The 18,556-nt window shown below is 43.8% G+C and overlaps 1 protein-coding gene across 2 annotated transcripts in view; it reads left to right on the plus strand.

Moving 5' to 3' along the window:
* The window catches only part of SIK2 (salt inducible kinase 2), a 428,969-nt gene that overhangs the window by 247,617 nt on the left and 162,796 nt on the right, over window positions 1-18,556 (plus strand). For both annotated transcript variants that reach the window (XM_078682308.1, XM_078682309.1), the window contains exon 4: window positions 4,565-4,726. In XM_078682308.1, the coding sequence (XP_078538434.1) occupies window positions 4,565-4,726 (162 nt within the window). The remainder of the gene's footprint in view (window positions 1-4,564; window positions 4,727-18,556) is intronic.

Raw genomic sequence — 18,556 nt, forward strand, 5'->3', positions numbered from 1 at the left:
ACTCTCTCACTCACTCACTGACTCACTCACTCACTCACTGACTCTCTCACTCACTGACTCACTCACTCACTGACTCTCTCACTCTCTCACTCACTGACTCACTCTCTCACTCACTGACTCACTCTCTCACTCACTGACTCACTCTCTCACTCACTGACTCACTCTCTCACTCACTGACTCACTCTCTCACTCACTGACTCACTCTCTCACTCACTGACTCACTCTCTCACTCACTGACTCACTCTCTCACTCACTGACTCACTCTCTCACTCACTCACTCACTCTCTCACTCACTCACTCACTCACTCACTGACTGACTGACTCACTCACTGACTCACTCACTGACTCACTCACTGACTGACTCACTCACTGACTCACTCACTCACTCACTCACTCACTCACTGACTCACTCACTCACTGACTCACTCACTCACTGACTCACTCACTCACTGACTCACTCACTGACTCACTCACTGACTCACTCACTGACTCACTCACTCACTGACTCACTCACTGACTCACTCACTGACTCACTCACTGACTCACTCACTGACTCACTCACTGACTCACTCACTGACTCACTCACTGACTCACTCACTGACTCACTCACTGACTCACTCACTCACTGACTCACTCACTCACTCACTCACTCACTCACTGACTCACTCACTCACTCACTCACTCACTCACTCACTGACTGACTCTCACTCACTGACTCTCTCACTCACTCACTGACTCTCTCACTCACTGACTGACTCTCTCACTCACTCACTGACTCTCTCACTCACTGACTGACTCTCTCACTCACTGACTGACTCTCTCACTCACTGACTGACTCTCTCACTCACTGACTGACTCTCTCACTCACTGACTGACTCACTCTCTCACTGACTGACTCACTCTCTCACTGACTGACTCACTCTCTCACTGACTGACTCACTCTCTCACTGACTGACTCACTCTCTCACTGACTGACTCACTCTCTCACTGACTGACTCACTCTCTCACTGACTGACTCACTCTCTCACTGACTGACTCACTCTCTCCCTGACTGACTCACTCTCTCACTGACTGACTCACTCTCTCACTGACTGACTCACTCTCTCACTGGCTGACTCACTCTCTCACTGACTGACTCACTCACTCTCTCACTGACTGACTCACTCTCTCACTGACTGACTCACTCTCTCACTGACTGACTCACTCTCTCACTGACTGACTCACTCTCTCACTGACTCTGACTCTCTCAGTGACTGATTGACTCTCTCAGTGACTGATTGACTCTCTCAGTGACTGATTGACTCTCACTGATTGTCTGACTCTCTCTCACTGACTGTCTCTCTCACTGACTGTCTCTCTCACTGACTGTCTCTCTCACTGACTGTCTCTCTCACTGACTGTCTCTCTCACTGACTGTCTCTCTCACTGACTGTCTCTCTCACTGACTGTCTCTCTCTCACTGACTGTCTCTCTCTCACTGACTGTCTCTCTCTCACTGACTGTCTCTCTCTCACTGACTGTCTCTCTCTCACTGACTGTCTCTCTCTCTCTCTCACTGACTGTCTCTCTCTCACTGACTGTCTCTCTCTCACTGACTGTCTCTCTCTCTCTGACTGACTCTCTCTCTCTGACTGACTCTCTCTCTGACTGACTCTCTCTCACTGACTGACTCTCTCTCACTGACTGACTCTCTCTCACTGACTGACTCTCTCTCACTGACTGACTCTCTCTCACTGACTGACTCTCTCTCACTGACTGACTCTCTCTCACTGACTGTCTCTCTCTCACTGACTGTCTCTCTCTCACTGACTGTCTCTCTCTCACTGACTGTCTCTCTCTCACTGACTGTCTCTCTCTCACTGACTGACTGTCTCTCTCACTGTCTCTCTCTCACTGACTCTCTCTCACTGACTGACTCTCTCAGTGACTGACTCTCTCAGTGACTGACTCTCTCAGTGACTGATTGACTCTCTCAGTGACTGATTGACTCTCTCAGTGACTGATTGACTCTCACTGATTGTCTGACTCTCTCTCACTGACTGTCTCTCTCACTGACTGACTCTCTCACTGACTGTTATACAGGTACTATTTCCCAACCTTCACCCTCCTGATATTTATGCCCCCGCAAAACAAAAAAACCCATCACAAGCAACCATTGGGACAGGCAGATAGAAGTTGCCAGCATTGAAAGGACAAAAAAAACTCAAGACGTTATTTATTGTTAATACTTTTTTAATATGGTCGCTCAGTTGTGCATAATGCTTGGTCATATATAAGGTAACAACAGTGCTTCTGACACTTCTTTATTATAACTTTTCAGCATGCTGCAGACTTCTGTACAGCACAGTTTAAAGACATAGGCAAATTCAATATCTCTAGCTAAACACTTATAAGGTCCCAAAGGTGAGACCTATTGGCTATACCATTGCTTGTTTTACCCCTGGCACTGCTCTTGCCACGCATGGTCTCTTGGGTTCTGAAAGCAACAACAGGAAGGAAGGTCCTTGATTCCAATTTACTTCTGGTCGTTCCCACTCCTGGTAGTTTATATTCCTGGTTCTCCCTTAGCCCCTTACTGTTAAGGAACTAAAGATATAAACTGTGTTATCTCTCTGTCATTGAGGTGGGAGCAGGGGGTTAAAAGGTGTGCGATGTTGCTTGTGCAACTCCTGTCCTTTTGTACATCAAAGAAAGAGGGGAGCATAGATTGAAACAGAGTAGGGGATCTGCCCCTTGATAGGTGCACCGCATTGCACCTGCCTCAGGTCTGGATGATGCACCAGATGTTAGACAGATGAATGGGTGGAGGCTAGGGGTTAGTCCCAGAAAACCAGGTTAGCTCTGCCTGCAGTGGTTCTCATCCTCCCTTGCTCCCACCGACTCCTTTCCGGCAGCAAAGATTTGAAATATCAATTCTCATTGCTCCCTTTGTTATGTGATCCCTTGGCAGTTTTGTGCCTTCAACCCCACCCCAATAAAGTGATTAAATTAGCCCCACCAGCTAGCAGCATGGAGAGGCTCAGTCTCAAGGGTTTGGGCAGTTCAGAGAGACCATGTTGCTAGAAAGTATTACCTGTGTTGGGGGCCTGAGTTCTTTAGGTCGAAGCCGAGCACAGCTATCTGGTTGCGAAAAGACTTCTTGTGGGCGTTTTAAAAGCTTCCCTGGGAACATTTCAGCCATTGCGTGCCATTGGGTTTGTAGGTTGTAACTCATTTTTCTGGCTTTCTATGTGCTGGCTTATTTGTTTTAGGCTGTCCAGTGTCTATTTAAAATGTGTTTTCTGTAATCACAGTGCATCAACACACCATGCATAATCCACTTTACGCCACTCTACTCTACAACACTCCACCACACACCACTCCACGTCGCTCTGTGCCACTTCACTCTAGGCCACTCTACTCCATGCTTCGCCATTCCACTCTAACACTTTACTCCATTCTGTGCTATGCCACTTTACTCTACACCACCGCACTCAATGGCACTCGGCTGTACGAAACTCCACTCTACAATACTTTACTCCATTCTATGCCCCTCCACTCTGAAACTCTACTTTAATCAACTGTACTCCACTCTGCGCCATTCCACGCTCTTAATACACTCCACTCTGACATGATACTCCACTGTATGCCACTCCTCTGTACGACTTTACTCCACTCTGACTCTTCTCCATGACACCCTACTCTATGCCACTCTTGAATAAAGTGTCAGAGTGTAGTAAAGTAGAGTGGAGTGTCACTCTACGCCCCTCCGCTCTACGCCCCTCCGCTCTGCACCGCTCCACTCTCACTTTTCGCCACTCTACTCTTACTCTTCACCACTCTACTCCACTCTTTGCCACTTCACTCTGACACCCCACTCTAACATGCTTAACACGCTAACAGTAAGCCAAGCATAAAACAGTAGCCATGCTGGTGTACACCATGTATAAAAGAGATTGCCAAAGCCATCAGATCTTGCATGGGAGAGACCTATTGGCTTTGCCAATGCTTGTTTTTATTCATTACACTGGATGGCCTATTTAATATCTGGTACTTGAAACTATATTATGAGCTTGTCAGATACAGTAGAGATTAGCATCCTTCATTTGAGGTCTTGCATAAACAAGTCATAAGCTTGAAGCTTTGTGGGGCCAATTTAGCCATCCATCAATCGATGATTCTTATTGAATCAAGAATATAATTTCTGGTGTTGTAGACAGTACTTTCAAGTTGGATGCCTTTGGCAAGATGTGCTGTGAGAGTGGCATTATTTCTATATGCTCAGGAATTTAAAAAACCAATTAATTAAATATGGTAGATAGTAAAGAGTGTGAAAAAGTTTAGTTGGAAATTATAGTGTTTTGGAGTTATTTGTATTTTTACTTTTATTCTGGAGATCCCACCGTGTATGGGTCCAAAACACATACTCCAGTCTATAGATCTACATTACTCAGGCAAGCTGTGTCCTTCACTACACTAAGCTCCTAGATAACAATATTTGTGCAGCGTATTCTGTAAAACGAATTTTGCCAACGTTGCAGTGATGTATAGTGTAACTCAGTGTTTAAAACTCTTCTCGTTGCAGACTATCTGGCGAACCATGGGCGACTGAGCGAGCCGGAGGCCAGGCGGAAGTTCTGGCAGATCCTGTCAGCTGTTGAGTACTGTCACAGCCGGAAGATCGTACACCGAGACCTGAAGGCTGAAAACCTGCTGCTTGATAACCACATGAACATCAAAATAGCAGGTACCTGGTCTCTCACGGACAGTATTACAACTGTTTATAGTAACCAACTGTATGGATAACAAGAATTTCTCATCTAATTCAGATTGCTTGGAATGCTCTGTTGCCTGACTGGTGACTGATTTTCGAAGTTCAGTGTAGGTGTGAAGCAGGCAGGGCTTGTAGAGTTGCCACCTGGCCAGTTTTATACCGACATGACTATTTAAATGTTTGGCAGCTACATAAAAATTTTAACAAATACAAGAAAGCTGGTATTTTTTCAGCTTATCACTACATACTTGTTAGGAATTGGGTCTCTAGTTGGCAGAGGTATGCACCCTGTCCAAGCAGGGACCATCACTCTAGTCAGCGTAAGTCAGATACACACTAAAAGATTACCTGTGCTCACCCTAGCTTGGCACAGAGCAGCCAGGCATATCTAAAGAGGCAATGTTTAAAGTATTTGTTCAACACACACACCCAGTAACTCAATGAAAACACAATAAAAGGCACCACTCAGGTTAGAAACATAGACAATAATTATATAAGTAAATCAAGACCAAATTGATAAAATGTGATAAAAATCCAATAAGTAGAACCGGAGTTATGGATTTTTAAAGATAAAATGGAAATACAGTGCTTAGAATCTTGAAGCGCCAACCAGGGAATCTGGTCACGCTTGACCGAGGCAAATCCAATGCTCAGGCACACTGTGATGGAGCGCTGTTCGGATACAATGACCAGCCTTGGCCCGCTAAGAAAAGTACCTTGGTTGGAGGATATGTTGACGTTGAAGACCCAATGCAAGGATCAGAGGAGGCGATTCATAGTCGTCGATCCCTTGGATATAAGCCATGCGTTGGTTTCGATCCACACAGTCGGAGAAGCTTCATCGGCGGATCTCTTTGAAATGCAGGTGATGTGTCGTCGAGCCGTGCAGTCATCAAAGAGATGTCCTTGAGCAGCAATGTGTCGGAGAGGATTAATCATTTCGATCCGCACAGTGGAGATGTTGCGTCAATTCAGCTGGGTCAGCACAGGAACTTACTTTGACCTGCCCAGGATTGGGTTGACATCACTTCTCAGGTTGGTGGGACTCACAGATGGCATAGTCCAGATACTGATACAAGGTTGCAGGAAGTCTTTGTCCCTGAGGCTTCAGAACAGGAGGCAAGCCACTGGAGTCCATCTGGGTTCAAGTGAGATGGGCCAGTCCTTTTCCTCAGCAGGTCAGAGGGCAGCAGGCTGCAGGGCAGCACACCAGAGCAGAAAAGTAGTTATTCTAGAGTAGCAGGGTGGCAGTCCTTGTAGAAGCACAGCCGTCCTTCCTTCTGGCCGAGTTCTTCACATGTCCAGTAATGTCTGGTTTGAAGTGGTCAGACTCCGTGCTTATACCCAATTGTGCCTTTGAAGTGAGGGTGACCTCAAAGGCAAGTCTTTGAAGTGCACAGCGGTCCTTTTTCCCCATCTCTGGCTCCTGACTATCAGTAGGGGTAATCAGCCCTTTTGTGAGCCTATTCAGATGTAAGTGTGAGCCACCTCCCCCCCCTTCCTGCCCATGAAGGCTGTCGTGAAGGGCTGGGTGTGACAGTGGACTCAGCTGCATTCTGTGTTTGTGACTGTCTAGAGGGAATTCACAAAGTGTAGCTCTGACCCACCCCAGACGTGTGTTGGAGACAGGCTGCAGGCACAATGAGCAGTGACAGCAGAGAAATGCCCACTTTCTATAAATATATACTATACTACCATCAAATAATATATGATTGTGTTGGTAGTATGTTCTGTTGACAGATATCTATTTGATGATGTTACAAGTGGAATAAAAATATACCGTTTTGATATATTCAGGTATATCTGCATTCAATCCCTGTGACTATTCAGACTAAGTGTTCATGTATATGACATTATCAGAAATGATTAATAGTTCTTAAATGTTTCCTCTAGGGACAATGTGCTTTTGTTATTGAATATACCCAGTCCCGAGGGGATTATTGGGTGGCTCTTTTGGATATCTATTACCACTTTCTAAAAGTGGCATTTCTAAAATAGTAATGTTAAATCCAACTTTACCAGTAAAGAGGATTTATCATTACCATTCCAAAGATATAAAACATAACAAGGCTACTCTTTTCTAATTAGGAATTACAACCAGGGGCGTAACACAGGCACCCACAGCCCCCACGGTGTGGGGGGCCCCAAACTCCAGGGGGCCCCCTTGGCCCTGCACTCTGGCCAGAGAGCTTCTGATTGAGCCTGGAGGGGGTGACTCTTCGTACAGTGCAGGGAGACCTCCTCAATTTTCATTACGCCAGGGATTACAATTTTAAAGTGTCTTAAGGAATTCCCAATGTTAGCCTATGAGATAATAAAAGGGGGGAGCATAAGGCTTGACAAAGGGTTTTGAATTTAAGTTGAAATTACTTTAAATTGCAAACACAGGCCCTGCAGTGGCAAGCCTGAGACAAGTTTGAAAGGCTACTTGTGTGGGTGTCTCAATCCGTTCTGCAGGTCCACTAGTAGTATGTAATGTACAGGCCCTGGGTATATGGTATACCACTTTAGAAGGGACTTATTAGTAAATCAAATATGCCAGTTGTGTATAGACCAATGGCAATGTTTAGGGGAGAAGCACATGCACTTTAGCATGGTCAGCTGTGGTAACGTGCTCCGAGTCCTAAGGCCAATAAAAAGAATAAGCAAATAGAGCAGGTAAGAAGGCAAATTTTTGGGAGGAAGACTACCCTAAGGATGACTGGTCTAATGATACTTTCAAACAGGAAATGATAGAAGAAAACACTTAAGAATGCATTCTACAGATGCCCTAATGACCCGTGATTGATAATTAAAGCAAACAAAGACAGAGGGACATGTTAAAAATGAATATAGACTGGTTCATATAAAGTTATACTTAAAACTCCGTTCCAGGCCTTTGCACAATCTTAAAAAGTGAACAGTTGGCCTTTAATTTTCTCTAGGAAAACAGGTAACCCTAGCAGAGGTTTAGGTTTATCTGCCAGCGTTGGGTTACATAAGAGGAACTGGTTCAAACAGCCGAATAGGCCAGCATTCACTCAGTCATTAACTGCCATATCCCATCATTGTTCACCTGCCTCTAACTCAGGCTTATATTTGAAGAATGGGCAATTCATTGTTTTTAACACAGTGACCAGGTAGCAATAATTCTTAATGAGCTCATTGGAATGCCAGAGGGCTTGCAATTGATGACATGTGCTCTTTCATTGAGGGATGTAGCCGTTAATGCATGCCCTGCTCTCTACCTGCTCTCCCGGAGAGGGCCTATGCAGAATAGGCTTCAACTATGGATTGTATCCTGCTGGCGAGGAATATAATGGTGGTTTAATCTCGAAACCAGTTATAGGAGTAGCATCAGGCCGAGGGCCGGTTATAAAGAAGAGGGCATTTAACGACTAATATAGCCCGAGGCAGAAGGGTGGAACGTTATTAGACCATTCCACCCACTCAGGGTTATGTTCTAAAATAAATAGGGAGAAATAAAAAGACATGCATTGGAATGTTGGAGAAAAGAGTTTATACCAAACATTATTGGCCCTGGGCTGCTTCGTTGCCTTTTTGGGAAGTACCAGCATTTCAGTGATAAAATAAAGCGTGACTATATATATGAAGGACTCTGAGAGCATCTTGACAGTCCCTAGAACACCAAGGATCATGCAAGGTTTGGATGAACCCCAGAATTGTATTTAAAATTAAATGTGATGTATGTGGTTATTTCCCCTCTTTTCTTGTACGATGCTAGAAGCCTGCAGTGAAAGTTACTTCCAATGCAGAACTTACTTTTCATTACTTTACAACTGTTACTGCCTAGTGCATGTGTTTCCACCCAAAAAATCAAGGCCTACCAATGTCAGATTTATTATGCTTGTTGTGTTATGTCATTTATCAGGGTTCTGGGGGTCTCATTGACCAGATTCAATTTGTGTTTCTTTACATTGTTTAATTTTGATTGGTATTGTTTAAAGATAAACTGTATTCGATATTGAGCGAAGACCTTAAACCTATGGTTTGGTGATGGATTATACGGATTGGTCTATGTAGCTCTCTGTGCATGGATGCATATGCAAAAATACGTTGCCAGGTGGTTGAGACTGTCAATTTGTCAGTTCATCTGCTTCATGTTTTAATACAGCATGCAAAAAATGTACATTTATGTGTTACGGTCAGGACTATAACATACACGCATATGAATCTGATGTTGTAATGAATGAGGCGTTTTCAAGCGATAATGGCCCGGAGGCGCCGATATTCAGTTCGGAGTTATCAAGTTTTTCTTCTGCTCACGCTGAAGTTGCTGACTGCTGCCATGTTTGTCTTGTGTTCGGAAACAAAGCTTGTGGTGTTTGAAAAGTACATAAAAAGTCAGACGGGCTCCATTATAACCTCATGTTGTTTGCTGTAAACAAGTGTGTGTGGAACATTTATTGCGTCCGAGGATCAGGCGGCAGTGCCACGTGGAAGTGGACTACGAGTCTTTAGCGCCTATTGGCTGACACTCCTGGGAAGGTCTTACCCGGGGTTGTTTGTGTTTTTTCAAGGAATAATTCAAAATTCTGCAGTTCGATGACACTAGATCTGAACAAAAAGTGCGATCAAAGATTGTGGAGGTAATCCTAAAATTGAAGCTGGACTAAAGACGATGGAATGAAATGTGGCCCAAAGACTTTCCATTAATAACATTAAATCAAGTACTCTGTACATTATATTTTGTGGCGCTCAAAGTGCAAAGTTGTGCAGGACATGTTATTAAATGTTGTTGAAAAGTAGAAAGAAAGCCAAACTGTGGCCTAGGCAACTACATTGCACAAGACAGATACTCAACTTAAGGAAATGACAAATTATTTTACACGTGCAGGGGGCGCTGGGGGGCTTCTCTCCTAAGATTTTGAGATGATAGCCGAAGAAATTAACAGTCAATTCTACATTGTTTTTGCGTCCCACAATTTTCAAAATCTTGTAAATATTTAAGCTCCTGTGTGTATATTTTCTCCTACATTTGCTTTGAACTAGAAAGAACCCACTAGTGTTAATTCAACAGCAAAACCAGTAGTGCTTCATGCACTTTTTACCCCACGATGATGGCATTGGGTAGGCCCTTCTAACTACTCTCGTCATGTATCGCACTGCTAAGCGCTGAGTCCCACAACACTATAACCGCACCTCGGTGGTCATCACGAATGACATGGAAACCCTTTCCACATAAGGAAGGGGGATGGGAACACACTACTTCACCTCCCAGCACAGTTCACCCCTTAGCATTATGGTAAATGCAGTTCATTTTAAATGCTTACTTGTGTTTTTGCTTAAGTGTTTCACCAAAGTTGGTTCAGGTTAGTGCTGTCAATCTCTAGACTTATGTGTTTCTGGATATTATCCTTCATCAGTAGAGATAAAAAATTAAATTTATCTGGGGTTGCTGAGCAAGCTGCCCCCTATCCTTTTAGGTCTCAGTACCTGTCACAGGCGCACAGGTGTATCTCCAAAAGCTCATCAGCTCAATGGCTCAAGGAAACCTTTTCAAACATAAGGGGGATGGGAGCACACTGCTTCACTTCCCAGCCCAGTTCACCCCTTAGCAATTATGGTTAATGCCACATAGGATCAAAACAAAGACGATGAAACAACTAATAAACCGCAACCCTCAATACAGTTTGACAAGCTCAATAGTGTACAATCTTTAAGATAAATATTCAAAGTGTTCAATGCAAAGCTCCTTATCTGTTAATCAGTGAAAATATATTTTATTTAATCAAACGTACATGTAATGATTACTCCATTCCTTCACATGCGTTTCATTATAAATCCATAAACATACTGGCTAAATATAATTATTTGTCTAAATACCCTAAAACCTCACTCAGAGACCCGTGTAGAAAAATAAAAATGAATACCTTGCTCAGTTACATTTACACCACACACTCTGATTGGTATCAACCACCACTTGATGTTTTATGTTTCATGTTTTATGCTTCATGTTCTAACTAGACACCCGCCAATGGCGAATTAAATGTTAAATGTACGTATAAGCCCAACACTCTGGACGAACAATCTCGTACTGCCGAACTCACCACAATGAAAACCCAAAGCTACGACTAACCAATATGTAATCTGTAAATACCAATAAAAAAACTTTTTTTTTTAAAAACAGACCGCACACTTTCGGTCACACACCCTAGATTATGTAGCATGCTACCCATGTAGGCAAGCGCTCCAGCGCCTCATATAGTGGTAGTTAGCTCAATATAAATGTTGCAATACCATACCTGAAAACCAAGAGACGCCCCTTCTACCTACTAAAATCTTAGAGGTTCCATAATGCCTTGACCAACATTAAAAGTATTTCACGATCGAAAGTATAAACTAATGCGACAAGCCCCTTGCCTCCAAAAAAATTTCGGCAATGATTTCTGGCACACGCGTTGTGTGCTCTGCATCTCCTACAATCGAAATTTCGTAATCCGCACATTTCATTTATTTATTTTAACCCTTTGGTATTAACAATATTCACGGAAGTGGTTTGTGTGGGGGAATACACAATTCATTCCCTCCATTACCCGCTGATGATCTTTTTCACAGTAGTTTAAGGAGCTGTCATTCTTAGTTACAACATATGCATCACTTACACTCTATCGTTTTAAGCAGCATGCTACTCGTCCGCAAAGCACTTCAGCGCCTCGTCAGTAAGTGATAGTGATAAATACTTCTATAATACAGTAGGGTGGCATACTTTCAGATGTCCATGCGCAAGCCTCAAGCTATACTAGCCAAAGAGTTGGAGGAGCGCGCAATGTACATGGCCACCTTCAACTGGGCAGTAAAGTGTGCTACTCTCCATGAAAGCACTCCAACGCTCATTGCGGTTAGTAGGCGATATATCAATGCAGTCACAATTTATTTATCTTTGCACCTTTACATAGCGCAAACTCGACTGAAGGTACTGGAGCGCTTTACATTTACCCGTTACACTACATAAGGTCCGATTCAGTGTAATCTACTACTCGTTAATCTAAAGTACGAGTATGGGGAAGAAGTAAAACAAAGAGGAAGGATGCCATTGAATAAGAAGGTAGCAAATGAGATTAACAAGAAAACCAACCAGTGATAAGCAATGGAATTATGCAATTGTGTGGCGGCAGGCGATTTTCGCATAATTATATAATTGCTGCATTTGCCACATAATCTGCAGATTTTAACAAAAACAAATTTTGTTTCTAGCTCAAACAGTTAAAAAGTTACTGAAAATGTAGCAACACGTGTTGCCGCTCAGTGGAAGGCCATTTTCAACGCTGGACTAGTCCCCTTTCTGTTGCTTTTTGCTATATTTGGGTAATAAACTGGCAACTTATGAGGTGCAACCAATGCCCATACAGTATTGCCAGGTTTAACAAGCATTGGCAAAACTAATAGGTCTTGCCTATACAAGAGGTTTTGCCAATATGTTTTAGCCAAGTTGTACACTGGCTTGGCAGCTGTTCAGCATGGCTAAAAGTTAGTGGCATAAAGGAGAGGGGTGTACAGTGGAGTGATGTGAAATAGTGTAGTTGAGTGGTGCTATGGAGTAGCGTAGAGAGTTGTGGAGTGCAGTGGAGGTTCAATGAGTGGAGTGGCATAGTGTTGTGGAGTGTCATTGAGGAAGTAGAGTGTCGTGGAGTGTCATTGAGGAAGTAGAGTGTCGTGGAGTGGAGTGGAGTGTCATAGAATTGAGTGGCATAGAGAATTGTGGAGTGGTGTAGAGCAGAGTGGAGTGGCTTACTGGGTGTTGCGCAGAGTGGAGTAAAATGTTGTAGAGTTGTGTAGAGCAGAGAAGATTGTTATGGAGTAGTGAAGTAAAGTGGAATGGCATAGAGTGGAGTGGAGTAGTGTGTCGTAGAATAGAGTGGAGTAATGTGTATGGAGTGTTATAGAGAGAACTGCGTAGGGCATGGGTACTCGCAAATATTTTTCAGGGGGCTAAAAGGTTTGCCTGTTGTGTGATCGAGGGCCGCATTGATGGCATGTGGGGGTGGTCATAGGGAAGCAAAGCATGTACAAATAAACGCTGAATTGCACAATATGAAGCAAGAAAACCTGGGATTAGTCCCGGCCTCCCCACTTGACCAAATTGTGTGATCCTAGACAATTGTTTTATTTCACTTTAACTTCTTTTTCCTCATTAATACATATAAGAGAACCTCAAAATACATGACTTCAGGGTGCGCACTGTGTGAAACCTTCCCTTGCGTTTTGTTTCCTAAACTATGTTATCCATGCATAAAGGAACCTTGGCAACTCAGATGGTAAACATAACTGACTTGCCTCTTAGTTTACTATTTGCAATGTTGCCAGGGTGGGGGGAAGCACGAATATTTCTAAATCCATCTTTGCAAACAATCACTTTACAGAGAAAAAATTCTCAATGCACTTATATAATCTATTGCACTAAGACAAAAAGCTTCTGCATGGTAATGAAATACCCATTTTTAATTTTGAAAAGACTGAGATTTTTACACTTGCAACATATTTTTTTTAAAAATGGTATTCCAAATAAAAATGGTGCACAACACCTTAATTACTCCCTTTAACTTCAGTTATGCTGTAAATAAATGTGTGCCCGTTTATTTAAAATATTTCTCAAACGTTAGTGTTGAGTCGAGAAACAGCAGCCTAGCAGACAATGGGGCCGCATTGAAAGGTCAGGAGGGCCACATGTGGCCCCCGGGCTGTACTTTGACTATCTGTGGCGTAGAGCATCATAGAGTTGAGTAGAGTGAAGTAGAGTGCTGTGGAGTGGAGTGGAGTGGCTTACAGAGGAGAGGCATTGAAGAGTAGACATGCAATAAACATCTGTTATTCAATACCATGATACCCTTCTGGATGAACATGTGCTTTTAAAATACACATGTTATGTAGAGTGGAGTAGCATAAGGTAGAGTTTAATGGAATCGAGAATCATAAAGTGGAGTGTTGTAGAGTGCACTAGAGTTAAGTGGTGTAAAGTACAGTTGTGTCGAGTAGATTGACATAGAGTACATTGGTTTTGAGTAAAGTGGTGTAGTGTATTGGCGTAGAGTGCTGCAGAGTAGAGTGGCACAGCATAGATTGCAATGGCGTAGAGTGGAGTGGTGCAGAGTGGATTGGCATAGGGTGGAGTAGAGCGGCGTAGACTGCAGTGGTGTACAGTGGAACGTTGTAGAGTACTGTAGAGAGCAGTGGCGTACAGAGCAGTATAAGGTGGCTTAGAATGCAGTGACATAGAGTGCAGTGCTGCAGAGTAGATTGACCTAGAGTGCAGTGGTGTGGAGTGCATTGCTGTTTAGTAAAATGTGGTGTAGTGCATTGGCATAGATGGAAGGGGTTAGATTAGAGTGCAGTGGTGAAGAGTAAAGTGGCATAGAGTGGAGTGACGCAGCGTAGATTGCAGTGGCGCAAGTTGAGTAACTCAGTAGATTTTTGCAGAATTTAGTGAAGTGACATAGGGTGGTATGGTACACGGTAGAGTGGAGTGGTGCAGTGACATAGGGTGCAGTGGTGTAGAGTAGATTTGAGTGTATGGCATAGAGTGTGCTGACAAAGAGTGGAGTAGTACATAGTAGAGTGCATTGGCATGGAGTGCAGGGTTGTGGAGTGGTGATGAGTGGAGTGGGATAGAGTGCATTGGTGTAAAGTGATGCAGAGTAGAGAGACATAGACTGAAGTGGTGTTGAGTGGAATGGTGCAGAGCATAGTGGAGTAGAGGTAAAGTGCAGTATGCATACTGTGATATCACACTACCATTACAGACAACATATTGATTTGTTTTAATGGTATTAAAATATGTGTTACCACAACTCTGCAGAATTACCCCCAGTAGCCTGCATGATTGTCACATAAATGCTTTAACTTTGTCATTGGAGAAAGAAAATGAAACACCAGGTTCCCTGGAAAGATAGAGCCTGACATTTGACCTCTGTATTTGATTGCACAGCAAATGTGATGAGATAAGAATGAGATTTAAATGCCTGTTAATAGAAAGGGAGCACTTGGAATGATACTGTAAATAAGATTTTGCCAATGGCTAACCCTAATCCCACTGGTTAAATAGTCAATTGAATTTTGTCTGTAAATGAAACTTAAAAAGTATGTTCTTAGCGATCAAATCCTTTCCAAAATTCCAAGAGAGCCTTCACAATGTCAAGGACTTTGGTCAAAAGAATTTTGAATTCCCTGTGTCCGCCTTATGTCTTTTGGAGTATTAAATCACAAGTGTGACTGGGCAGTCCTGCCAGTATACTAGACTTGCAAATAAGCTGTGGCCAGATGTACAAAAAATAGGAATTGTGGTTTCCTGATTGCGATTTTTCCTTAATCTTAATTAGGAAATTGCAATACTTATGAGAACTTACAAACGTCTGATAGTGATTACTAATTGAGTTGCAAATAGGCCTACCTCATGAATATTAATGAGTTAATTGTAGGCAAGTGTCCCTTTTTGATATGGTCACCACCACTTTTTGCCTGGTATTTGATGCAATTTTGACTGAAGTGCATTGGGTTCCTGCTAACTAGGTTACCAGTGCTCTTTCCCTGCGACAAGGTAACTGTGCAATTGTTTGCCAGTTTGCAAGACCTTTAACATCTCTGTAAGTCCCTAGTTAATGGTTCCTAGGGCTTGGGTATCAAAGAGTCTCTAAGGGCTACAGAACGTATTGTCCCACCCTAAGCGACCTGCCACCAAACTTGTGAAGACTGCCATTGCAGGCTGTGTGAAAGGGTGCAGACATGTGAAAACACAACATGGCACTCACCCTGTGTGCCATGCTCACAGACACTTCACGCAATATATGTAACTCTACCCTACTGCAGGCCTTACAGCCTTAAGACAGGGCGCATTATATTACATCCGAGAACATATCTGCGGGAGCAGATATGCCCCTGTGCTGTCTACTTCAATTGCTAGATGGTACAAGTGAACAAGGAAGCCATCTTAAGTATATGTACTGGGCATAGCGAATTCCCCAGCTACATGATTGCTTTACTGGAATCTATGGTGTTTGTACACAGCGGCTTTTCCAGGCAGCCTAGACGATAGAAGTGTTTCAGTGCAAGACACCTTCCAGAGGGAATATCAAACTCCAGTTTCATCAAACATTTTGTCCGTCTTCTTTTTACGCATATAACCTTATCTTTCCTGTATCATTCCTATACTACAAACATAACATGAAACTTTACATTAGCACTGTCTTAATAAATCTATACTAATATCTGTAGTGGGATTATTAAGATATGTACCCAGAGGGCACCTTAGAGGTGCCCCCTGAAAGCCTACCAGACTTTTAGTGTTATGGCTGACTGGTATTGTCCAGTCTGCCACCACAGACCTGTTTCAGGCCCCCCTCTAGGTGAGAGCTTTCACTCTCTGAGGACAGAAGCAATGTCTGCTCCAGAGGAGGTGTTCACACCTCCTCCAGCTCGATGGCTACTTAATCTCCATACCAAGGCAAGAGACTTAAAATCCCCTGCTGCATTTTATATGTGACCCCGGCTTCCCCCATACCTGACAGATGCCACCACCTGCCCTGAAGCCCATTTGGCACCAGGACAGGCGGCAAATTAGCTTTGCAAGGAGGCGAGGTGCACTGCCAGGCCAGACAAAACCCTACGGTGGGCTGCCTGGTGTTCCCCATGAAAGAAGGGTTCCACCATTTTGATTTTGTTGGAGTTAGGAATTCTGGGACAGGGTTATGCCCACTTTTCACAGGAAGTGCTCATATATGGGTGTAGTGACCCCAAGGGTAAAGTAGCCCATTGGTTACTACCCTTCACTTCCTTAACACACCTAAATTGAGTATTTAGGTGGCCCCCTGATACCAGGAACTTAAATTCGTCTGACTGATGACAGAAGAGGTTAAAGAAAAGAGGAAGAAGCGAGAACTGTGGACTGCTGGTGGACTTTGGTGTCAAACCCTGCCTACTTAAACACACGGAGCTAAGAGGGAAGAATAAAGGACCTAGGTTGCCCTCCACTCAGACTATGTGCAACAAACTTAACCTAGTCCGTACTGGTAGGCAATAGTTCAAACATCAGTTGTGATGGCTACTACTACAGACTCTACGTAGTCTGTTTGTAATCTTGATCCTATCAACAACGTGTGCCTCTTTCATATCTTCTATGAACCCACTCTACATGTCTCTATGTGATTACTTGTGTGTCAAGCAGTCACTCTACTTAAGTGTGAAAAAGGTAGAGAAAGGGTAGAAAAAGTGTGGAAAGGAAGGAAGGAACCTCACGGGAGCAACCACCAGGGAACTACTGACTGGTACTCGTCAGTGTGTTCCTTTCATCATCATCGGCTCCTTCCAACCAAAAGAAACAAAGTTGCAAAGAATGGTGTAAAAGGAAAACAATAATAAACAACTCGTACAATGGTGATCCCTATACTACACACATGTGTTCTACTACCCCCTATGTGGTGAGAGCCGCTATCCGGCGCTCTACTGCTATTAAAACTGGGTCAGGTATCCCTGGCTATCTGGAAATTTATTCTGTGCTGGGTACCTGCACCTATTAAAACCAACACTCAACAGTTGTGCTTCGGTTTAATATATAGGAAGCCAACATTTTTCGTTGCCTATCATTCTTGGTCGGCAACTTCTTCAGGGCTGGGGGTTACAATTGCCACACTCTTCTGGAATCTTCCAGTATTTTAACTCTGCAGACCTATAGAGAAACAAAATAAAATATGGAGGGACACTGTTAGTTGTAATGCCCTTTCTGTAGACCAGTAGTCATAAACCAACTGTTCATAGGACTTGCCGTGGTTACCTTGTGTCAAACCCTGCCTGCCTACCTGCTTCTGTCCTGACAATTGTGACAACCCGACTCGTCCTGCAGCTGTGCATCCTCCAAAAGCCTTGGAGGGCCTCCAGCACTTCACCAAGCCATCAGCATTTCACTTGAAATGAAGGAGCCACGTGCCTGCAGGCAACCACTGCAACGTCTGGTTCCCCGTTTTGCTGTTCACTGGTTTCACCGACACAGCAGCTGCCCAGGAAGCAATCATTTTGCTCCAGGGGGTCAAATTTAGCTTCCCACCAAGTGTGAAGACTCCAGGGCCAACTGGATCCGCCCTGCACCAATATCCGGGGTACCGGACCCCTTGCAGCAACCAAAGTTATTTTTAGTCCAGTCTGGACTCCAATGGCAAAACGGCTGACCAGCCTATGAGGGGTGTCTGCAATACAGAGGCCAACACCGAAAGTGGCCCTGCTGTTCTGTTTTGACTCTCTATGCAGGTCTAACCAAGAACTGCGAGTGCCTCTGATGCATGGGCCCAGCCGACCAAAACCCTCTCCACCTGAATTCCACGGCCTGGGTCCACGACAACCTACCATGCTCTCCTGCTCCCAGGACCGAGTCCCCCCATTGGGAGCTCCCGTAGCTGTCCCCATGTCCCCCTCTGCAGCATGTTTCTAGGTGCCTCCCCCTCTTTGCCTACTGTGTAGCGCAAGGCTACAATGCGCCCAGCACCTCTGCACCTGGATGCCCCAGGGCAGGTAAACCCAAACTGATGGTGGGACTTTGGACCTTGGCTTCTAGCACCTTAAGTTCTTAAGGGGATCCCCGGAATGCAGTTGCAAGTAGCTGATGCAGTGTATGCCTTTCTCTTTATAGGAAAGCATTACCACATAAAAATGCATTTGGGCTCCAATTACTTGCCTGTAAAAATTGCTTTTTCGAAAAGTATTTACCCAATTACGATCTTCTTGGTGTTAATATATATATTCTTTTAAATTGGTCTCGAGTTCCTCCTTGTGTGTTTCATTTATTGACTCTGAACATGTTCAATAGATGCTTAACACTAC

This window comes from Lissotriton helveticus, chromosome 3_1 (assembly GCF_964261635.1).
Source record: "Lissotriton helveticus chromosome 3_1, aLisHel1.1, whole genome shotgun sequence".
NCBI lineage: Eukaryota > Metazoa > Chordata > Amphibia > Caudata > Salamandridae > Lissotriton > Lissotriton helveticus.